The 17,766-nt window shown below is 45.1% G+C and overlaps 1 protein-coding gene across 3 annotated transcripts in view; it reads left to right on the top strand.

Annotated features, from left to right (window-relative positions):
- LOC135393060 (lysosomal alpha-mannosidase-like) overlaps positions 1–17,766 on the top strand; it is a 492,848-nt gene that overhangs the window by 361,995 nt on the left and 113,087 nt on the right. For all 3 annotated transcript variants that reach the window (XM_064623632.1, XM_064623631.1, XM_064623633.1), the window contains one exon: positions 6,722–6,904. In XM_064623632.1, coding sequence (XP_064479702.1) covers positions 6,722–6,904 — 183 coding nt within the window. The remainder of the gene's footprint in view (positions 1–6,721; positions 6,905–17,766) is intronic.

Raw genomic sequence — 17,766 nt, 5'->3', positions numbered from 1 at the left:
AGTCATTTAAAACGGACAAAAACCCCTTTGAAAGATGAAAGTCACTGAAAAGGTATCCAGCTGTAGGACTCGAACCCACATCTTCTGGATTACCGGTCCAGGGCTCTACCAATTGAGCTAAGCTAACTAACCCCTTTAATCATGGTGGCAGACATTTTACACACATATAAAGACGCGACGGCTTATGTTATGCCCCTCTCCTGTGATTGCATCCGAAACCACCCCAAAATTTGGAAAAGGCGGCAGCAGGGCCCTTTAATGACTCAAATGACTTGTATGATAGTGCCAAAAAGATACTATGAACGGCTTGTACTGGGATTGTAACAGAGGCTACCGCAACGTTCGGCAGCAGATCGAGGCCTTTAAAACGTTCGAAGCCCCTTTAATCGTGCACCACCCTGCACCCTTAGAGCTCGCGTTTGACAAAATCGCTTCCAAAACGGCACTCAAAATGACCAAGTGGCCAATTTCGTCAACTTCCGGGCTTAATATCATTTTATATGAAAATAGTATTAAAGATGTCCTAAGCTGATTTTGTTATATGTATATAAGAAAGTGAGATCACCTGGTTTGAACCCCGTACCTTATTACCCTGTTGCACCCTGAGAGGTCGCGTTTGACAAAATCGCTTCCAAAACGGCACTCAAAATGGCCAAGTGGCCAATTTCGTCAACTTCGGGGCTTAATATCATTTGATATAAAAATAATATTAAAGATGTCCTAAGGTGGTTCTGTAGTATGTACGTGAAAGTAAGATCACGGGGTTTGAACCCTGTATCTTGTTCTTCTGATGCACCCTGAGAGGTCGCGTTTGACAAAACCGCTTCCAAAACGGCCCTCGAAATCGCCAAATGGCGAATTTCATCAAGTTCGGGGCTTAATATCATTTGATATAACGATGATAATAAATATATCCTAAGCTGATTATGTAATATGTATATGTGAAAGTAAGATCACGGGGTTTGAACCCCGTATCTTGTTCTCCTGTTGCACCCTGAAAGGTTGCGTTTGACAAAATCACTTCCAAAATGGCACTCGAAATGGACAGTTTTATCAAGTTGTATAGTTTAATACGAAAGCGATATAAAATACAAAACGCTATCATTTGTATATTACTCACTCAACATAAAGTTGTCTATTCTGTCAGCCCTTTCGAGTTCTGGAAAAAATGACCGTTCGCCTTTCGAACTTCTTCAGACCGGCCGTACAGTCTCAGCGCATGCGTATTACGATAATACTGGGACTTAGTCCGTCGAGTGCCTAGGAGGGCAACATTAGTCTGAGTCGCAACTTTGAAGGCCCTGGTTGCATCAGGATTAACACTCACACATCGTGCCGTGGTTGGTATGTGGCCTCGAGGACGTACTTAAGAAAAATAGGCTCCAGAATTTGACTGTCCTTGTCGAAAAATCGCAGTTTAAACATGGGCGCTGTGCAAAAATCGACGGAATCCCCATAGGCGCAATGCATTAAAATTCATTTGGCCAGGGTGCACTAGGCTTATATTATGCTAGCGCCTTTCGTGTCTCCAGGGGTTCTTTACATGGTGTTCTTCTCTATTAGACAACGACATCTTAAAAATTGTATTCTGTTTTGCTGTTAATTGGCATAAACGTTGTCTTCCATTGAATTCACATCCTGTAAGGCCTCTTCCCGCGTAGCGGCTGAGCATAGTGGCGGAGTGCGTCGGCGGAGGGGGGTGGGGGGCGAATTTTGGGATTGATACCAACGCATGTTCTTCGGTCAGTTCAGTCTTGAGTTACTAGACAGCACCGCAGGCGGAATACAGATTGTCTCGGCTCCTCGTGTGCGTTTGTTATCCCGGACGGAAGGTGTCTCACGTCACCTTGCTTCGGCCGCTGAACTTTATGAAGTCCTCTTGGCACTAAGTTTTATCAGCTCGCAATCATCAGTTGCTCGCTGGTTCATCTATAGCGACTCAAAATGTGCGTTACTGAGTCTAACTACCATGTTTACTACGGGATCTCTGGCGTCAGCAGTGCAATATGTCTTGCGCACGTACCATGCGGTAGTTTAAAAAGGTCATGCCATCCAAATGCAGTGGATCCCTAGTCACTGTGGCATTGCAGGCAACGAGGCTGTGGACGCGTTGCTGTACGCCGGGCTCTTCAACTAAGGCACTTCCAAATATTGCCCATTTATTTCATCAAGTGTGACGCGCTGAACGAGCTCGATCAACAAATGTGCAACACCTCCTGCCTGACAAGATCTGCTCCGGATTATCTTGTGTACAAGGACGACCCAGAGTTACGCTTTCGAGTACCACCTTCCTTCACGCGAAAAACGACGACTGTCTTGAATAGGCTACAGCTCAATGTACCGTACAGCGCACGTCTCCTCTTCAAACTTGGAAACCGAGACTCTCCGAACTGTAGTGAGTGTGGCGTTGTAGAAGACGTAGAACACATCCTTCTCAGGTGTCGGAAATACGTTGATGCTCGTAGGGTATTAGATATGAGACTCTCTCGTGTAGGCTCCCGAGCCTTCGACATCGCGAAACTGTTAGGTTCTCCATCGTCCGACGAGGCGCTGGGGGCACTTTCTGCATACAACCGGGCTTATGGACATCCTATGAATGTGTGCCCCCAGCGATTCCGACTTTTTGCACTCACTTGGTCAAAATTTTTGAACTACGTATTGAACTCCATTGCCTATGTTCTTCTCTGGTCATCATGTCTTCGATTTATCATAATCTGGTTGTACTTTCTGTGTGTAAGTGAACTGGGGTAGCCAGTTCGACTCCGTCAGAACTCACATCCCCATTCTTTTTCCTTATCGCATCACATCACACCACATAAGATGTATAGCAGATTGGAAATTATTCACGATAACGATTCCGCAAATACATAAGCCAAGCACCTGGTTCCTCCGCAGTGGCTGGCATTCTGATGCCGGTTTCGGATATGACAGCTTCCTTTATCGTATGATTTTCGTAGAGCGCATCGGATGTGTGAAAACTCCCTAATTCGAAAATCGATAAAAGCCCCATGGGCTGGGGAAACGAAAATGACGGAGGCACTGGACTGACAAATCCCCGAATGTTTGCCTATTTTTGATTCCGTGTTAGCGCCACAAAGGAAGTGTGGCTATGAGTGTATGGCGTACGGACATGAACAGATGGAGAGAGAGCAGCAGGAAAGAGTACGGGACATAGGAAATGCTTTGCGTTCTGGGATGACTTCAGCAGAAACTGTGCAGGCATACATCTTGAAAGCCTGCCAGAAAACACAGGAAAAACCCTAGGCAGCACAGCCAGCGATAAGATTCTAACCCATCGCCTCTTTATCTGCCGCACGACTTTGCCTACCACCGACTAGCGTACGTTGTGACCCGCTCAGCCATGTGTCCCCACAGCGCCTCTGACGTGATGTCGTCCACGGTGTCTGGCAACGCCGACGCCGCGGAGTTAATGCATAGGTGGTGTGGTGGGGAGCATTCGCACAGGCATAGAGTTCGCAGATGTGCCGCCGTTATTGCGGGAGATGCAGACGGATTTGCCAACAATGAGGAACGTAATCGGCGTGTGGCTGACAATGCCAGGAAGCGCCGTGCGACAAAGTGTGCAGACAGTACACTCATCCGGATCCTCAGAAATGCGCACTAAAGAGTATAGTGACTTCAACAATAAGCGCATCGTCGTGCCACACCCAAATCAAGTGCAGTCACAGCGGACGCACCTCCCTTTGTCTTTTATGTGTGCACGCGTGCGTAAAGGCTCATTCACACAGGCGTTTCAAAAAGGGGTGTCGCCTCAGCGATCGCGGCGCAGCCGAGGGCCACACATAGCCGAACCCCCAGCCTGCAAACGCGCTATGTTGTTGTTGTTGCCTATTAAAATCGTACGGACACTTCCAGCTCTCTTCCTCCAAACTTACATTGTGAAGCATGTTATCTATTTTACAACTATTGTGAATCATTTCTGCTGCCAGTCCACTCGTTGGAACGACAGACGTGACACAACTAGCGCTGATGCAGAGAAGGAACGGTAGAAGAAGCGAGACACATGTTTACCTACTGACGACGAACAGACGGCTCACGGATGTCATATTTATTTTCGTCGATTCCGTGGTTTGCGCCAATTCCCAGCTCATCGTTGACAACTCAGACCACGAACAATTATTGGTGACAAAAAATTTGCTCGCACGGTAGCACCAAACACACACACAGAGGACACAAGATTCCAGCGCTGTATCGGGAGGCCTGCAGATGCCAGTCGGCGCAAAAACAAAGCCACTTCCACCCCTCCGAGCGCTCCGATTGGCTGGATGAAAAAGCGTTTGTGGGACAGCGCTGCGAAGATGCAGCACGAAGCGGTTCTCGAAAACCGTCTGGAAACACCCCCGACTACTTCCTCGCGGTCTCAGCGCGCTTGGCGCCGCCTCAAGAAACGCATGTGTGAATCCAGCTTAAGGGTTTGGAGTATGCCAAAGTGTACACAGCCCACTTTGCATTATCTTTTTTCTTTTTAGCGTATCCCATGGTCATTTGACCTTTCGCCAGAGCACCTTTGTTGCTGACAAATTCGTCAGCGAACATTAAGCTAAACACCACGCCCTCATGGAAGTTCCTGTGGTTTCTTTCTTTTTTTTTTTTTTTAGCTGAGCTGTATCCCGCAACACACCAGCTAATCATCTCACAACATCGCGGCCAGATTGGACGGCATTGGACTAGCTGTTACCGTCAGTCGTTTTTCGCGCGCTGACTATATGACAAGCTCAGAACTAACCGCCAATGTGGACGATACCGACGTTTTGTCATTCGTCTCGTAGTATTGCTGTTTCTGAATAGGAACTCAGTGTCGCTGTGGGTTGCGGGTAAAACGCGAGTTCACGCGCACCGGATCCTCGGGTAGAGCGGATTTAGCACTATCGCGTACCACGATTTGCAGTTGCAGGTGGCATGTTTGCGGGTGCGGGTACGAACTTAGTCACCCCCACTCAGCTATCTAAATGATAGACCCAGAGAACATGCCAGCAACGTTAAAGGATACCTGGTCGTCTGAGTGCTTATGTTTGCAGGTACAGGTAAGCTCCCCTTTTTTCAAGATAACGACATTTTTGAAAAGTTTAGAAGTCATTGCAGAACATTAGCGTAGGGAAGAAACACATTCTCTGCAATGATTCAAGACGAACGGGCCAAAGCAGCTGTTTTGAAGGTTTAAAAGGCAGATTGATAGATACATTTTGGAAGTTCAGAGAAACGGGACCGAAGCCTGTCTGTATGCCATACATTCTGCCCAGGTGAAGCTTTGCCTCCTAGATTAAATGTGGTTAGAATGAATCAAGTATCATTTGCGCTTTTTTTTGCGTTTTCTTTTCGCTCTCCCACCCACTCTTTCCTGCCCTATTTATTGCGACGCTTTTATGAATAAACTCAGTTCGTGATGGAGCTGTTGTTGTGTCTGTTTCTCTCCAAGTTTGTTTTCTCCAACCTTCACACATCACTTTCATAGCTTAAAGCTACGTATGGTGAATAAAATACACCCTGTGTAGTGGGCACACACATATGTGCAATACCTAAATGCGCACAATGCTTAATATGATTTATGTACAAATGGATATAGCACTATGCCTCGCGTACACATTCTGGTCTTACATTCCTTGCATACCTATAAACTACCCGTTATTGTCAGCTCGCTGAATACCTTCGTTTTCTGGCTTACCTTCGCCTTACAAATCATCCGCTGCATATTTTGATTCGGCAGATTGGTTATTATTACATATGGTAAGAGGGGATACTTCCGTTTCCAATAATGTTCGTAACGTAAACAGAGATGCTGCTCTGGCAGCTGTGGTGTAATGATGGCGTCTCTCGAAGGTAAACTTTATCGCCCAGAGGGAAAGTGATGCGCTGGAACCGACGCAATGGCCTATAAATTTTGTTGACTAATACACATCCTTGCCACGAATCACAAGAGAAAAAAAATGTTGCGGACTGTACGTAAATAATCTGGAAGATGATAAGTTGGTTGTAAAAGTCGGGTTTTGTAGAAGAGCCTCATTTCATCTAACGTGTCCGGAATGGTTAATTAAAAATAACGCGCGTTGTAGAAATACACGAGGCTGGCTGTGCGGTGAAGTTGCTACATATAGTCTCACAGAAACAAGCAGCGAAGAAGCTTTCTTGGCTGCTGGTTAGTCACCAGTTGCGCTGATTAGTCACCGCTGGGTTGATTAGTCACCAGTTCTAGCCTATAGTTTTGGAGCAGTCTATAACTGTACCCTACAAAATAATTATAATACCCCCAATTACTAAAATAATACTAGTTTGATTTCTGCGTGTCGTGACGTCCGTTCTATGCCCCAAATTCTGGGATATGCATTCCTCGTCCCTAAACCAGTTAAGTTGCTAACCTTTCGTGTCTTCTACCGAAATGATTATGCTCGATGAACGGTTTTGGGATGAGCATTGAGAAACGTCACTATTGCTCGGATGAACATACTTACGTGATCGGTTACGTCCACCTAATTAGTCTGGTCATCAATGCACGCCAAAGAAAAGCGACCATCGAGAAGCACGCCCTGGTTGCTTTAATTTTATTGTGTGCGCTTCGAGTAAAACGTTTATTTGATAACTTGATTTCCTTAGTACCAGAAGATCATAGCTGCTTCTGCAGAGGTTCGCATCAGGATGCACACACTAATGTTGACAACATGTGTTTCTTTTCCTTTGAATTGGTCATCATATGAGCTTCTTGCAGTGGTACGAAGTGACCGTGGACGCGAAGACGTGTCTTATGAAAACTGTCCGTGTATTGGATGCCTACACTACAGTGGATTTTCGCCAGTTTTTCGCTGCTTACCAGAGCAACCTCGGTCACTACATATTTCGGCCTACCTCAGCGACGGTCTTCATCCGGAATATCACATGCCGCTTTGTCAAGGTAAGTCTTTCAGGGGCCAGGCTCTTCACCACTAACCAGAATGTCGAAAATACTGTAAAACCCTTATTGTTCCTACGGCCGTGATAATTCACGTATTTTCAAGGCAATCTAAGGCGAAGCAATCTCGCCGCCAGCTCTGGCGTTAAGATTTCGCGGAATTCAGTGGCCGCGAACTGGAGGTAATACCGGTGTGGTGCGGAAACAAGATGGCGCTCCTGCTCTCCCTTGGAACTCAGTGTCGATACTCTGAGGCGAAGCTTATTTAGTGACTCTAGACCTAGTGGCATTCGTCGACGTGGCGACGTCGCGTTTATGCTCCTTAAAGCGGGTGCCGCGTTTCCTGCCGGTCTCACCAATGTATGCGGCGTATTAGATATACGACGGCTGTCTGCTCCCCCAGGAGGAAGGGGTCTTTGGACTGCGAGAGCAGGTGTCGCAGTTTGGCGTGCAGCTTGAACGTTGTTTTTTTTTTGTCTAATGGCTGACGGGCCGAACGAATTGACTCAGAAACACCTTTGATGTATGATATGGTAAGTAAGCGCTCCTTAGGGTGACTTCGTTTCTTGTTGTAGGCTCCTCCGCTATTGTTTTCGGGTGTCCTCGATGAAGCGTAGAGGCTAACCCCGTTTGATGAGCGATTGAGCGACCGTCTTCGGCCGCGTGCAATGCGAGGTACGAGTGATCCACGAGTGCGAGTGCAATGGTTCGGGTACGAGTCAGTCTGATCTGCTAAATATGTGACTGCAGCGACTCGTCGATCTGCAACGCCAACAGCGGCCACCTTGCCAAATTATACGTGGGCTTAGTTAAATAGCCTCAGTTTGTTGTTCATTCTAAAATTCCGTTCCTCACTGATGATGTCTTCTGCATGGAGGACGAAACGTCTAAGTAAACTCGTTATTCTGTTGTGTAAAGCCGGTGTGCTATATTTTTATCATGACGAATACAGACATTTGGAACTTACTTGCGTCTAACAATAGGGAGGTTTTTGTGTGCCCAACGATAAAGCGCACACGTCTCAGCCCACTGTTGTCTGGAGCGCTATTTCTCGTGAAGCTTTTGCACAAGATGAACTACTGTTTCGACATTAAAACGCCGGTAGGTGACATTAAAGCCATTTTTGACGTATAATGCGGATGGGGTAAACGTTGATGATTGCGAAAGGTGACAGGTGAAGCATCGGCTACTTGAGTGCAACGCAGGGTAACACGTCTTAACTTTCCCTGTACGAGCGCTGTGAACGCCGTGCGTTGTGCTTTCCGCAATGGCATCTGTCTTGGATGACGGGTTTGTACTTTATACGCTTTCTAGTAGCGAAATACAAAAAGTCCTTTTGTTCGAGGGCTTACCGCCGACAGCAAGAAGGTACGGACGTTCGTTGTTAGATATCGAGCAGATTTGCAGAAAAAAACAGCAGGTTGGCGATTACCATATGGCACTGGATTTTGGCTTTCCTAAGCAGGACATGTGTCGTCTGAGATGTGCCCTCCACATTCCGGGTGTCGTTCGCATCGAACATGGTGTGAGACTGAGTGGGAATAACGCGCTGTGCATAACTCTCAGACATATCCAAAGAGACTGTGGAACTCTTCCTTGGGTGGCAACATACGTTAGACGATGGTAGCATACGTTGAGCTTGAGGGAACGAGAAGACACACAAAGGAGTAGGCAGGACGAGGCTCAATACGTTGTCGCTGGTGTCCAACGGCATCGTTAGACACATCGAGCAGATTTTGAACAGCTCCTCTGGTATTTCGGAGCTCACAAGCGGCTGGACCAGCAGTGCATATGTTCGCTTATCCAGGTAAGGTGGTCTTCTCACCCAGGAACTGTCGAAAAAGCATGCTTTTATTTCTTGTTCCTGAAGCATTAAGTGCCGTGAAATTGCCTGAAACCAGACTACTAAAGTTAACAAAATTCGATATTATTTTCACACATCGTCCTCATAGAGATCCTTCATGGTAAGTGAAAATGTTATAAGGAGGATTAGGATATTATACGAATGGGATGTGTACATGTACAACATTGTTGACAGTTTATCAGAATTCAAAATATCAAAATATTGATTCGTATCACTACAACTTTTACTTGATACCCATACCATTCTGGTCTTCCCCATTACGTCACTGATGATGTCACAGAGAAATAGCATTTACAAGCACGATAATATGTATGAAACATCATTCTGTCATTAATTAGGATAATCATTTTTATTGAAGAAGAGACTTTTAACCAGCACAATTTTCATGATAATGCTTCTATAAGATCGCCGTGCGTGACGGTTTCCGAAAGTTTAGAGATTTCAAAAACTACTTTAAAAACAGCTATCGAAATAAACAAATGCAACTTATTCGGATAGCAAAGTCCATGAAATTTCAACTAGAGACTTCTTGTAATCTACCATATCTCCTTACTCAAGAATCAAACGAATTTGTTTTCGTTACCATACAAGAGAAGTGGACAATGTAGTATTTTTCCACAAAAGCCCCAAGAACGGATTAATTAGGGACTCGATGCAAAATATGCAGTTATCATCTGGCATGTATCTTTCTAAATTGTACAGAGATCAATAGGCTGTATTAAGGAAGGGGTGGGGGAGACCACCCCCCGCCGGCCAAAAAACCACACCCCTTGGCACCAATACGACATGGAGATGCTCGAAGGGTGCAAGTAATTGAATCCACCTGTTTACGTGGCAGATAATCAGTATGCAGAGGGATGAGAGAAGGGGAAATTCTATAATAATAATAATAATAATAATAATAATAATAATAATAATAATAATAATAATAATAATAATAATAATAATAATAATAATAATAATAATAATAATAATTCGGAGCTTTACGTCGCGAGACAACTGTGATCATGAGCGACGCCACAGTGGACGTGTCCGGGGATGAATTTTGCCCATCTGAGTGTTGTTTAACGTGCTCTGAAATCTCGACACAGGGCACAGTACATTTAACGTACCTCTTGGAAGGCGGCGTGTCTGAGCAACTTGTGCCTTTCTACCAGTCGAGATGTGTCGAGACTTCAGCTCACGTTGAAGAACCCTCAGGTGGGCAAAATAATCCACAGACCCGACCACTGTGGCATCGCTCATGATCACTGTTGTCTCGCAACAAAGTCCCGAATTATTATTATCTGTAGACTATACGATGAGTAAATATGTCTAACTGAGTGTCACAGCGCTTGTGCACGTGTGCTCCTGTGTTCTTCACGCGGAAATCTTTGACAAAATGCAAGAATGTGAGTCAAAATTGCATTGAATGCGATGACTGGGTCCGTATGCACAAGAAAGTGAGTTCTGTGTCATCTTTTAGGTTGCTAGTTCGTATAATTCTTTGCCTATCCCCCTGCTAGCTTGTAGTGTTGACTGTTGCTATATAGTTTTAATTATTGCTATGATTGGTTGCTGCTCTACCTCTCTGTGCTTTGTCCCTTTGTTAGTGTAAACTATGTGGTGAGTCATGTGCTAACTGTTTCTTCAGTTGATAGAATCGTATTGGTAGAAATGATTTCGAACAATATGAACATACAATAATTAATGCTCACTTGTTCGTTATACCTATCTGAATTGATTGGAACCTGCTTGCTGTGACTTGTTGCTACATGTATCTATGTTGGTTGCACATTGGTTGAATTAGGATAATATCGTACGTCTATTTCTTGCATGGGTTGGTTGGAAGGTCTGGAGAAATTGTCTGCGCTGTGATTCCTGTCATGAGGATGGTGGTCACATACAGGAAGCACAGACGTGTTATCATAAAAAAATAATTTTGATTGTCATTGTATTGATTAAGATTCTCTACTGCAATTAAATTTTATGTCAGTGGTTAATGATATGAACATAATGTGTGTGATTATGATGGCACTTGCCTATACGACTCGATAGTACAAAATTTATAGGCCCTGGCCACATCCAGCCCACCAACAGTCTGCCTCAAAGCTCTCTTGACCTTTCTGGATACCATAGGACTTCGATCCTTATTGTGAAGGGATTCGTTATTTCATTCCCCGCATCACCACCCGCAATTGGGTAGAGTGTCGCCCCTGGCGATCAAACCCCCGCGTTCATCGTCTCGCACTAAAGTTGTTGTTGCTGTTGTTAGTTTTAATTATTGCAATTATTAATCGCGAATCGTTCGCTGTGATTCTGATAATAATATAATGGAGAGTATTGTGTAATTAATGCGTGCTATGACTTGTTGCTATATCTATCTATGTTGATTGCATATTGGCTGAATTAGGATAACATCGAATGTCGATGCCCTATATGGAAATTTTAATAAAAATGTATGTCTGGGGATATTTCCTAATCCGTTGCCTAATAGGTAGTTTTAGGTGCCCGGTTTGGCACTTCCGATAAGTCTCTGACTCAGCGCCGTCGCGACTGCGCATGCTCCGGCTGAATGGGAGAGGGTTTCGTGTACGAAAACCTATTGCGCTCCCACTCATTCGGGATTTATCGCAAGTGTGTCGCGTACGTCTCCGTCACCGGAAAAGTTTGAAAGCAAAATGGCAGACAGTGTGCTTGGTGCTGTTGTAGTAGGAAAAAAAATGTTAACGAAAACGCTTTTCGTACGACGAAAATCTCCTACTGCTCAGAGACATCGTCCAGGACTCCGTGTCCTCCCAATCTGCCGAATCCCAACTCGCCGAATGCATTGAAGGCAGGGAGACAGCCGTAATCCCTTGACCTCCAAATGTACTGGTTCGACTGGCCGAATGACCGACATGTCCCTTCCTAATTCGCCGAATTTACCTTGCCACCGTGACTTAGTGGCTAATGTCATCGCCTTCCACATCGAAATTGGTGAGGTGACCCGACTGCGCTGTCTGGATGTTTTCTCTGGGTTCTCCTCAGATGCTGATAAGGTTTCCTATGAAGGCGGCCCAGGGCTCACTGTCCTCCCAGCAGGGCTGGTGAGAGAAATTACAGACACCAAGGATGCAAGACTACGGAGTCCTGCCCGCGCCCCCTCCTCACGTCTCCTCGTGTTTGCAACTGTCGGGCATTGGGTCGGGCAGGCCCATGAAGAGGCCCGGGGCTCCATTCCCCCCCACTCGCCGGTCCTACCTCCCAGTGTAACGTATCTTCCGCCGCACCAGCAGGCAGAACGCTATGTAACTAACACGCCGTCAATCAACCAATTCGATTGTTCGTGGAACGTTCTGTCCCTCCTACGTTCATCTCTCATGGGGCTTTCCATTGCCTTGATAAGCATTACGCTTTCGCTGGAATTGATTAATAAGCGATTACAGAGGGCTTCAAAATCATCGTCATAGCCAGCCACAACGTTACCACGATAGGACCCCTCACGATAGTGACGCAGAGCTTACGGCTTCTAGGTTCATGAGCCGAAATAAAATAACTGTAAAATATTTAAATGAAAAGCACAGAAAAATTAACGGACTGAAATGTCTCTAAGAGATATTTTTCTTACTCTAAATAAACAAATTACTAAACAGCCAACATTTTATTAATGAAATGTCGAGAAAACATGCGAGATGTTGGCAAGGATTAAGTACGAAAACCCCGCGAGACCAGGGTACATAGAACGACCACACACAAGAGAAGTTTGATCCAGAGATGTGCCCCTTTGTTACTGTGGCCGTGGATAAATTTATCGTCTTCCTATTAAAATCTTCAGCTGTGGCATTATCTGCATGTGCTGCTACGTTCCCTATATAGTCGGGGGTTTTCGTCATAAATATTGCGATTGGATGGGTGTCATCTTTCAACATCATTTCTAGTTAGTTAGTTTCCTATCTACAGGTCATTTTCCACCATACCCAACTCGCCGAAAAGCTCCTATATCATTTCCCAACTTGCCGAAAGGGGTTGACCTTTCCCCTCAAAGATAATCCGCTTAACTGCATTCGGCGAACTGGGATTCGGCAGATTGGGCTGTGACCGACCAGGACAGACGCCATAACGGCAAACACAATGCACAATCCCTAGTAGCACACATTGTTGCCGTGACGTTGAAGCAACATTACAAATGTTGTCCAATGTGGAGCAACGTTTTGCAACATTCGTTAACATTATTATAATATTACTAAAAGTGGGCCAATGTTACTATCCATTTTACGATGTTCCTGCAACGTGGGCAGTGCAATGCTCCTCCAATGTTGCTATGGAACAGTGTCTGCACGTTCCTCAGTCACCTTCGAGCAACATTACTCATCCAAACACCTGACTGTAACATATAGTCGCGCAATATTTTGCGAGACAGTTGTGAACATGTTACCTCAAACATAGCGCGAACGTGGGTAATGTCCCCTTTATAGTTTGTTGCCAGCAACGGTGCTGGAGACCATTTCCGCAACATTGAGACAGCGTCCCAGCCACATTCCTTCAACACAAATAAAACATGGAGGGAACGTTTGTGTTATGTTGCTGCAACATTGAGACAACGTTACAGTAATATTTTTCTAACAGAAATACAACATTGAGGCAACATTTGTGTTACGTTGCTGCAACATTGAAATAGCGTTACAGCTATATTTTTCCAACTAAAAATACAATATTAAGGCAACATTTGTGTTACGTTGCAGCAACATTGAGAAAGGATTAGAGCCATATTTTCCCAACACAAATGCAATTAACGATCGTGACTTGCAGCAATAATGCAATTAACGAGATCGCTAATTTCTTAGGCAGTTTGAGGCTTTGTACGTATTTGTCCTTTCTATGTTGTTCCAGCCTCAGACCATCAGTTCTCTCTTGTTCAACAAATGCAATACTGAGGCAACATTTGTGTTATGCTGCTGCAGCATTGAGACAGGATTACAGCCATATTTCTCCAACACAAAAACAATATTGAGGAAACCATTGTGTTCCCTTTCTGCAACGTAGAGACAGCGTTACAGCCATGTTTCTCCAACATAAATACAATGTGGAGGCAATATTTGCTTTCTATTCCTGCAACACTGAGATACCATTACAGCCACATTAGTTCAGTGCAAAGGCAATACGAAGGCAACATTTGTCTTATGTTTCTGCAATGTAGAAACAGCGTTACACCCATATTTCTCCAACACAAATACAATGTGGAAGCAACATTTGCATTGTATTTTTGCAACATTTAGACAGCATTACAGCGATGTTTCTTGGAAAGAAATACGACGTTTCAGGCATCATATTCGTAATGCATCCAGGTTTTGTGAGGGGGCCTCGTCCATTCCTTTCAGTCAATATCCCACGTAGTACAAGTGTGACTTAAAAACATGGTACTCGACAGGAAGGGATGTCAGGAATGTTGTTGGGCATAGTTTACTCGTTATAGATACGTGGGTTAATTGCAAGTATGCATCATCGTCACCGTTACAAATGCTTTACGTCCCACTACACCTAATGAAAGTACCCCAACAGTTTGTGTTTCAGTATATGCTCCATCCAGTGGGACGCCTAAGCAGTTTCCCCAGCAGCCCCATAGGTAGCCCTCCTGCTTGATGGCAATACGGGTTTCCCCCAACGTCAGTAAGGCAGGAGGGGCACGGCACTTATGTAGTCACGCATTGAAAAATGTGTACATACGGTGTAGCTATGTTGTTGCAGTGTTGTTAGATGTTGCTCGGGTGTAACGAATGAATGTTTCAAATGAAATTAAAGGGACTGTCGCATCCGGAACCACGGCTACGAATCCAATACCAATGTGTTCGGTACACTACCACGAGCTAAATTTTCCAAATTTTTTGCCAAATTTTGTCCTTCCAAAAGTGCCCGGAAACAAAAAAGGAAAGAGCTAAAGCTTGACGCGGTTCCGACAGTGTTCCACGAACCAAGGGAGCCAGCAACTTCGACAGTAAGTCACAATGTCTATGTAGTTTCTCCATCGGATCTGTCACTCTTGCGCGTGAATAACTTAGCAAGATCGGCACAACATAACGTATCCCCTAACCTATGGTTATTAAATAAACAAATAAAATACGATAAACAAGTAAAAGAACATGATGTCATTCATATGAACGTGATTTTCTCGTTGTCGGACGCGTTATCGTGTTCGCATTTCCCTGTTACTGAACCTTTGACTTTCGTCTCCTTTTGTGGAATGTGGTAGACATGATTGGTTTTCATGTGTATTACAGCTGCAGGCAGCTCGACAGGGTCAAGCGCAAGTGGTAGGTATATTACTTAAATACATATAATGTGTTTACAATGTTTGGACACAGAACAATTTGCAAATTATGAACCACGATCACTAAAAGGAAGAACTGACGCTGTTTATATGCTGGTGTTAGAAACAAACACTATATACAAGCAGTACCTCTGTCCGTAACATAAGCGCCGTAAACCACTTCCCAGTTTCCTTTTATCTCGCTGTTTGTGAACGGTTTGTGTGCTGTAGGGCGGCGGTTTTTGTGGTTGTCGTTGCCAACTTAAAGTGCACTTTTGACTTTTTGTGTTATAGAAGGACCAGGTGCTGCGGATCCAAGTCCCATCCATCCATGAACTGGCATCGAACAATGTACGTGTGTGCACGACAATTTTGCTGAGAGACCTGGTTTTTACACTAAGGCCTTTACGACGCCTCTGATAAATCTTCCAGAACAGTACTTTCTTCATCCAAGTTCAACACGTAAAGAGAATGACTTCATGGCTTCTACTGACATCTCACAGCTACATGCCAAGACAAAATAACTTGAAAGAAGGAAACGAAAAACAAACAAAAAAAAGTCCTTTTCAGGTCTACCCAAATGTTTGTGCAGAGGCTGACAACAACAACTTTATTGTGAGACGATGAATGATGCTGATGCAGCGTTGAGATTAAGCCCTTGTTTCCTTTTTTGCAATGCTATACATTACTGCTGGTTAAATGTAAAATGATGCACCTATCTCCAGACATTAAAGGAGCTACCAGAGATGTAGTGTCAATTCAGCAGAAAAACTGCATGTTCTACGAGGCACTGTCACATAAGCATTGGCCAAATTTGCTGTCCTGTGAGCTTTGATAGGATATGCCGTAGATAGTAAGAGGCCTCTTACTGTAGAAGGGAGGTGCATTATTCGAGTAGTGGGGTCTGAGGCATGAGGGTCATTTCAGGATGTACTAACCCTTCCAAAAAATTTTACACTTGGTTGTGCCCAGAGATCGATCCAGATCCCCCCAAACACCCAAAGTTTTTTCCAGTGTACCACTGTTATAATGTAACCGCAGCCCCATTTTTTTTTGCAACACCCCCCCCAAGCTTGAGGTTCTCGGTGAACTACTGATCGACGAAGACTGTGATCGTCGCTGCAATACCGCAGTGAATGCACCACCAGAAGTTCTGGCCGAAGACAGAGAGCTGGGAACAAGGCGTGATGCATGCTTACAGTGTACATCGCCGTCATTGCACACAGTGGCGTATCTAGAGCTACCTGCGCCCATGGCAACATGGTTAACATGATGTCCTTGGGGATGCGTTTTCGTGTGGTCCGCACTAGATTTCGCACTACAACCTCTGTAATGGCGGGTGCTTTAGATCATTTATGAATGTGCCAGGTTGAGTGCCCGACCTGGCACATTCACACCCGACCACATAAGGGCGCCCCTGTTCACCTGGCGCCCATGGCACCTGTCCACACCTGCCACACCCTAGATACGCCACTGATTGCACAACTCTGCCACTTCACCAGCATTGCAGCATATAGGTGCTCATCCGGTTCCTGGGGAGCACAGACGCCGCACAAGCACCTGGATTGTTTCCCGCGTCGTAGTGAATGGCACGGGATCAAGTATTGAGCACTCCGATCATGAACGTACCTAAAGCAGTGGTCCTGAGGCTCGTTCTGTCGCGCTAACGCAGCTGCGGCACGTACATCACCAGCGACTTGCAGAGGAAGCGGATCCGTCGAATATGGGCCGTCGTCAAACATGTATATTCGTCCCGGGAGCTATTACTAAAAGCATTTGAACAGCACGATTCGCCACTTCCGCGTTCCGAGTCCTACATCTCCGTATGCGCGTTCGCCTTCGTCTCCCTGACCTTGCTCATGCAAGCTGCAAGCCGCGGGGACGCCTCTGTCTCGCTGCGTTCTTATTGGTCAGATTCCTTGTGACGTTGCTAAATATTCTCAGCAGGGAGTTCCGCTTGACGCCCCCATCCGTCGTCTGCTGTAGCGCCGCTTACATACGAATTATGCAAAAAATATTCCGTTGAATGGGATGGGACTTTCGGATTCCTGGTCAGTGAAGGATGGGGAATCTCATTTCACTGTGGTTTCGGAATCGATCTGTGGTCGATGCGACTGTCCCTTTAAAGTCATGGAAAAAAACCCATTGGTGACGTTTGGGCAATGTTGCAGTATGATATTGATGAAATGTTGCCATGCCATTGTTCTGTGTTCAACAAATATGGATGCAACGCTTTACAATGTTGCACGAACGTTGCATAACTGTTGCGTAAATGTTGTGTTGTGTTAAAGAAATATGGCTGTAGCACTGTCATAATGCAGCGAAAACGTTACCCAAATGTTGTCACAGCATTGTGTGTGCGCTGAAGAACATTGCTGCAACAGTGTAGCAATATTGTGGAAGCATGCCGGAAACGTTGCCTCAATATTCTATTTGCGTTGGGGAAACATGGTTCTAGTACTGTCAGAATGCTGCAGAAATGTTTTCCAGCAACATTGCTGCAACCGATTTCCAAAAGGACATTAGCCACGTTTGTGCAACGTTTGAGTAAAACATTATCACAACGTTCCGGCAACAAATTGTGCTACTAGGGATCTTATCAGCGCCAGTGCAGGCGAGTGAAAACGAGATGCCCTGCATGGTGTCTGAAGTTGCCGACGCTTCAGCTCTGACCTTTCCCAACCATCAACGTTCACCCCAGCTGCATGAAACGTCAAAAATGTAATATCAGATAGC

This window comes from Ornithodoros turicata, chromosome 4 (genome assembly GCF_037126465.1).
Source record: "Ornithodoros turicata isolate Travis chromosome 4, ASM3712646v1, whole genome shotgun sequence".
In the NCBI taxonomy this organism is placed as follows: Eukaryota; Metazoa; Arthropoda; class Arachnida; order Ixodida; family Argasidae; genus Ornithodoros; species Ornithodoros turicata.
This window is presented reverse-complemented; position numbering and strand designations above follow the sequence as displayed.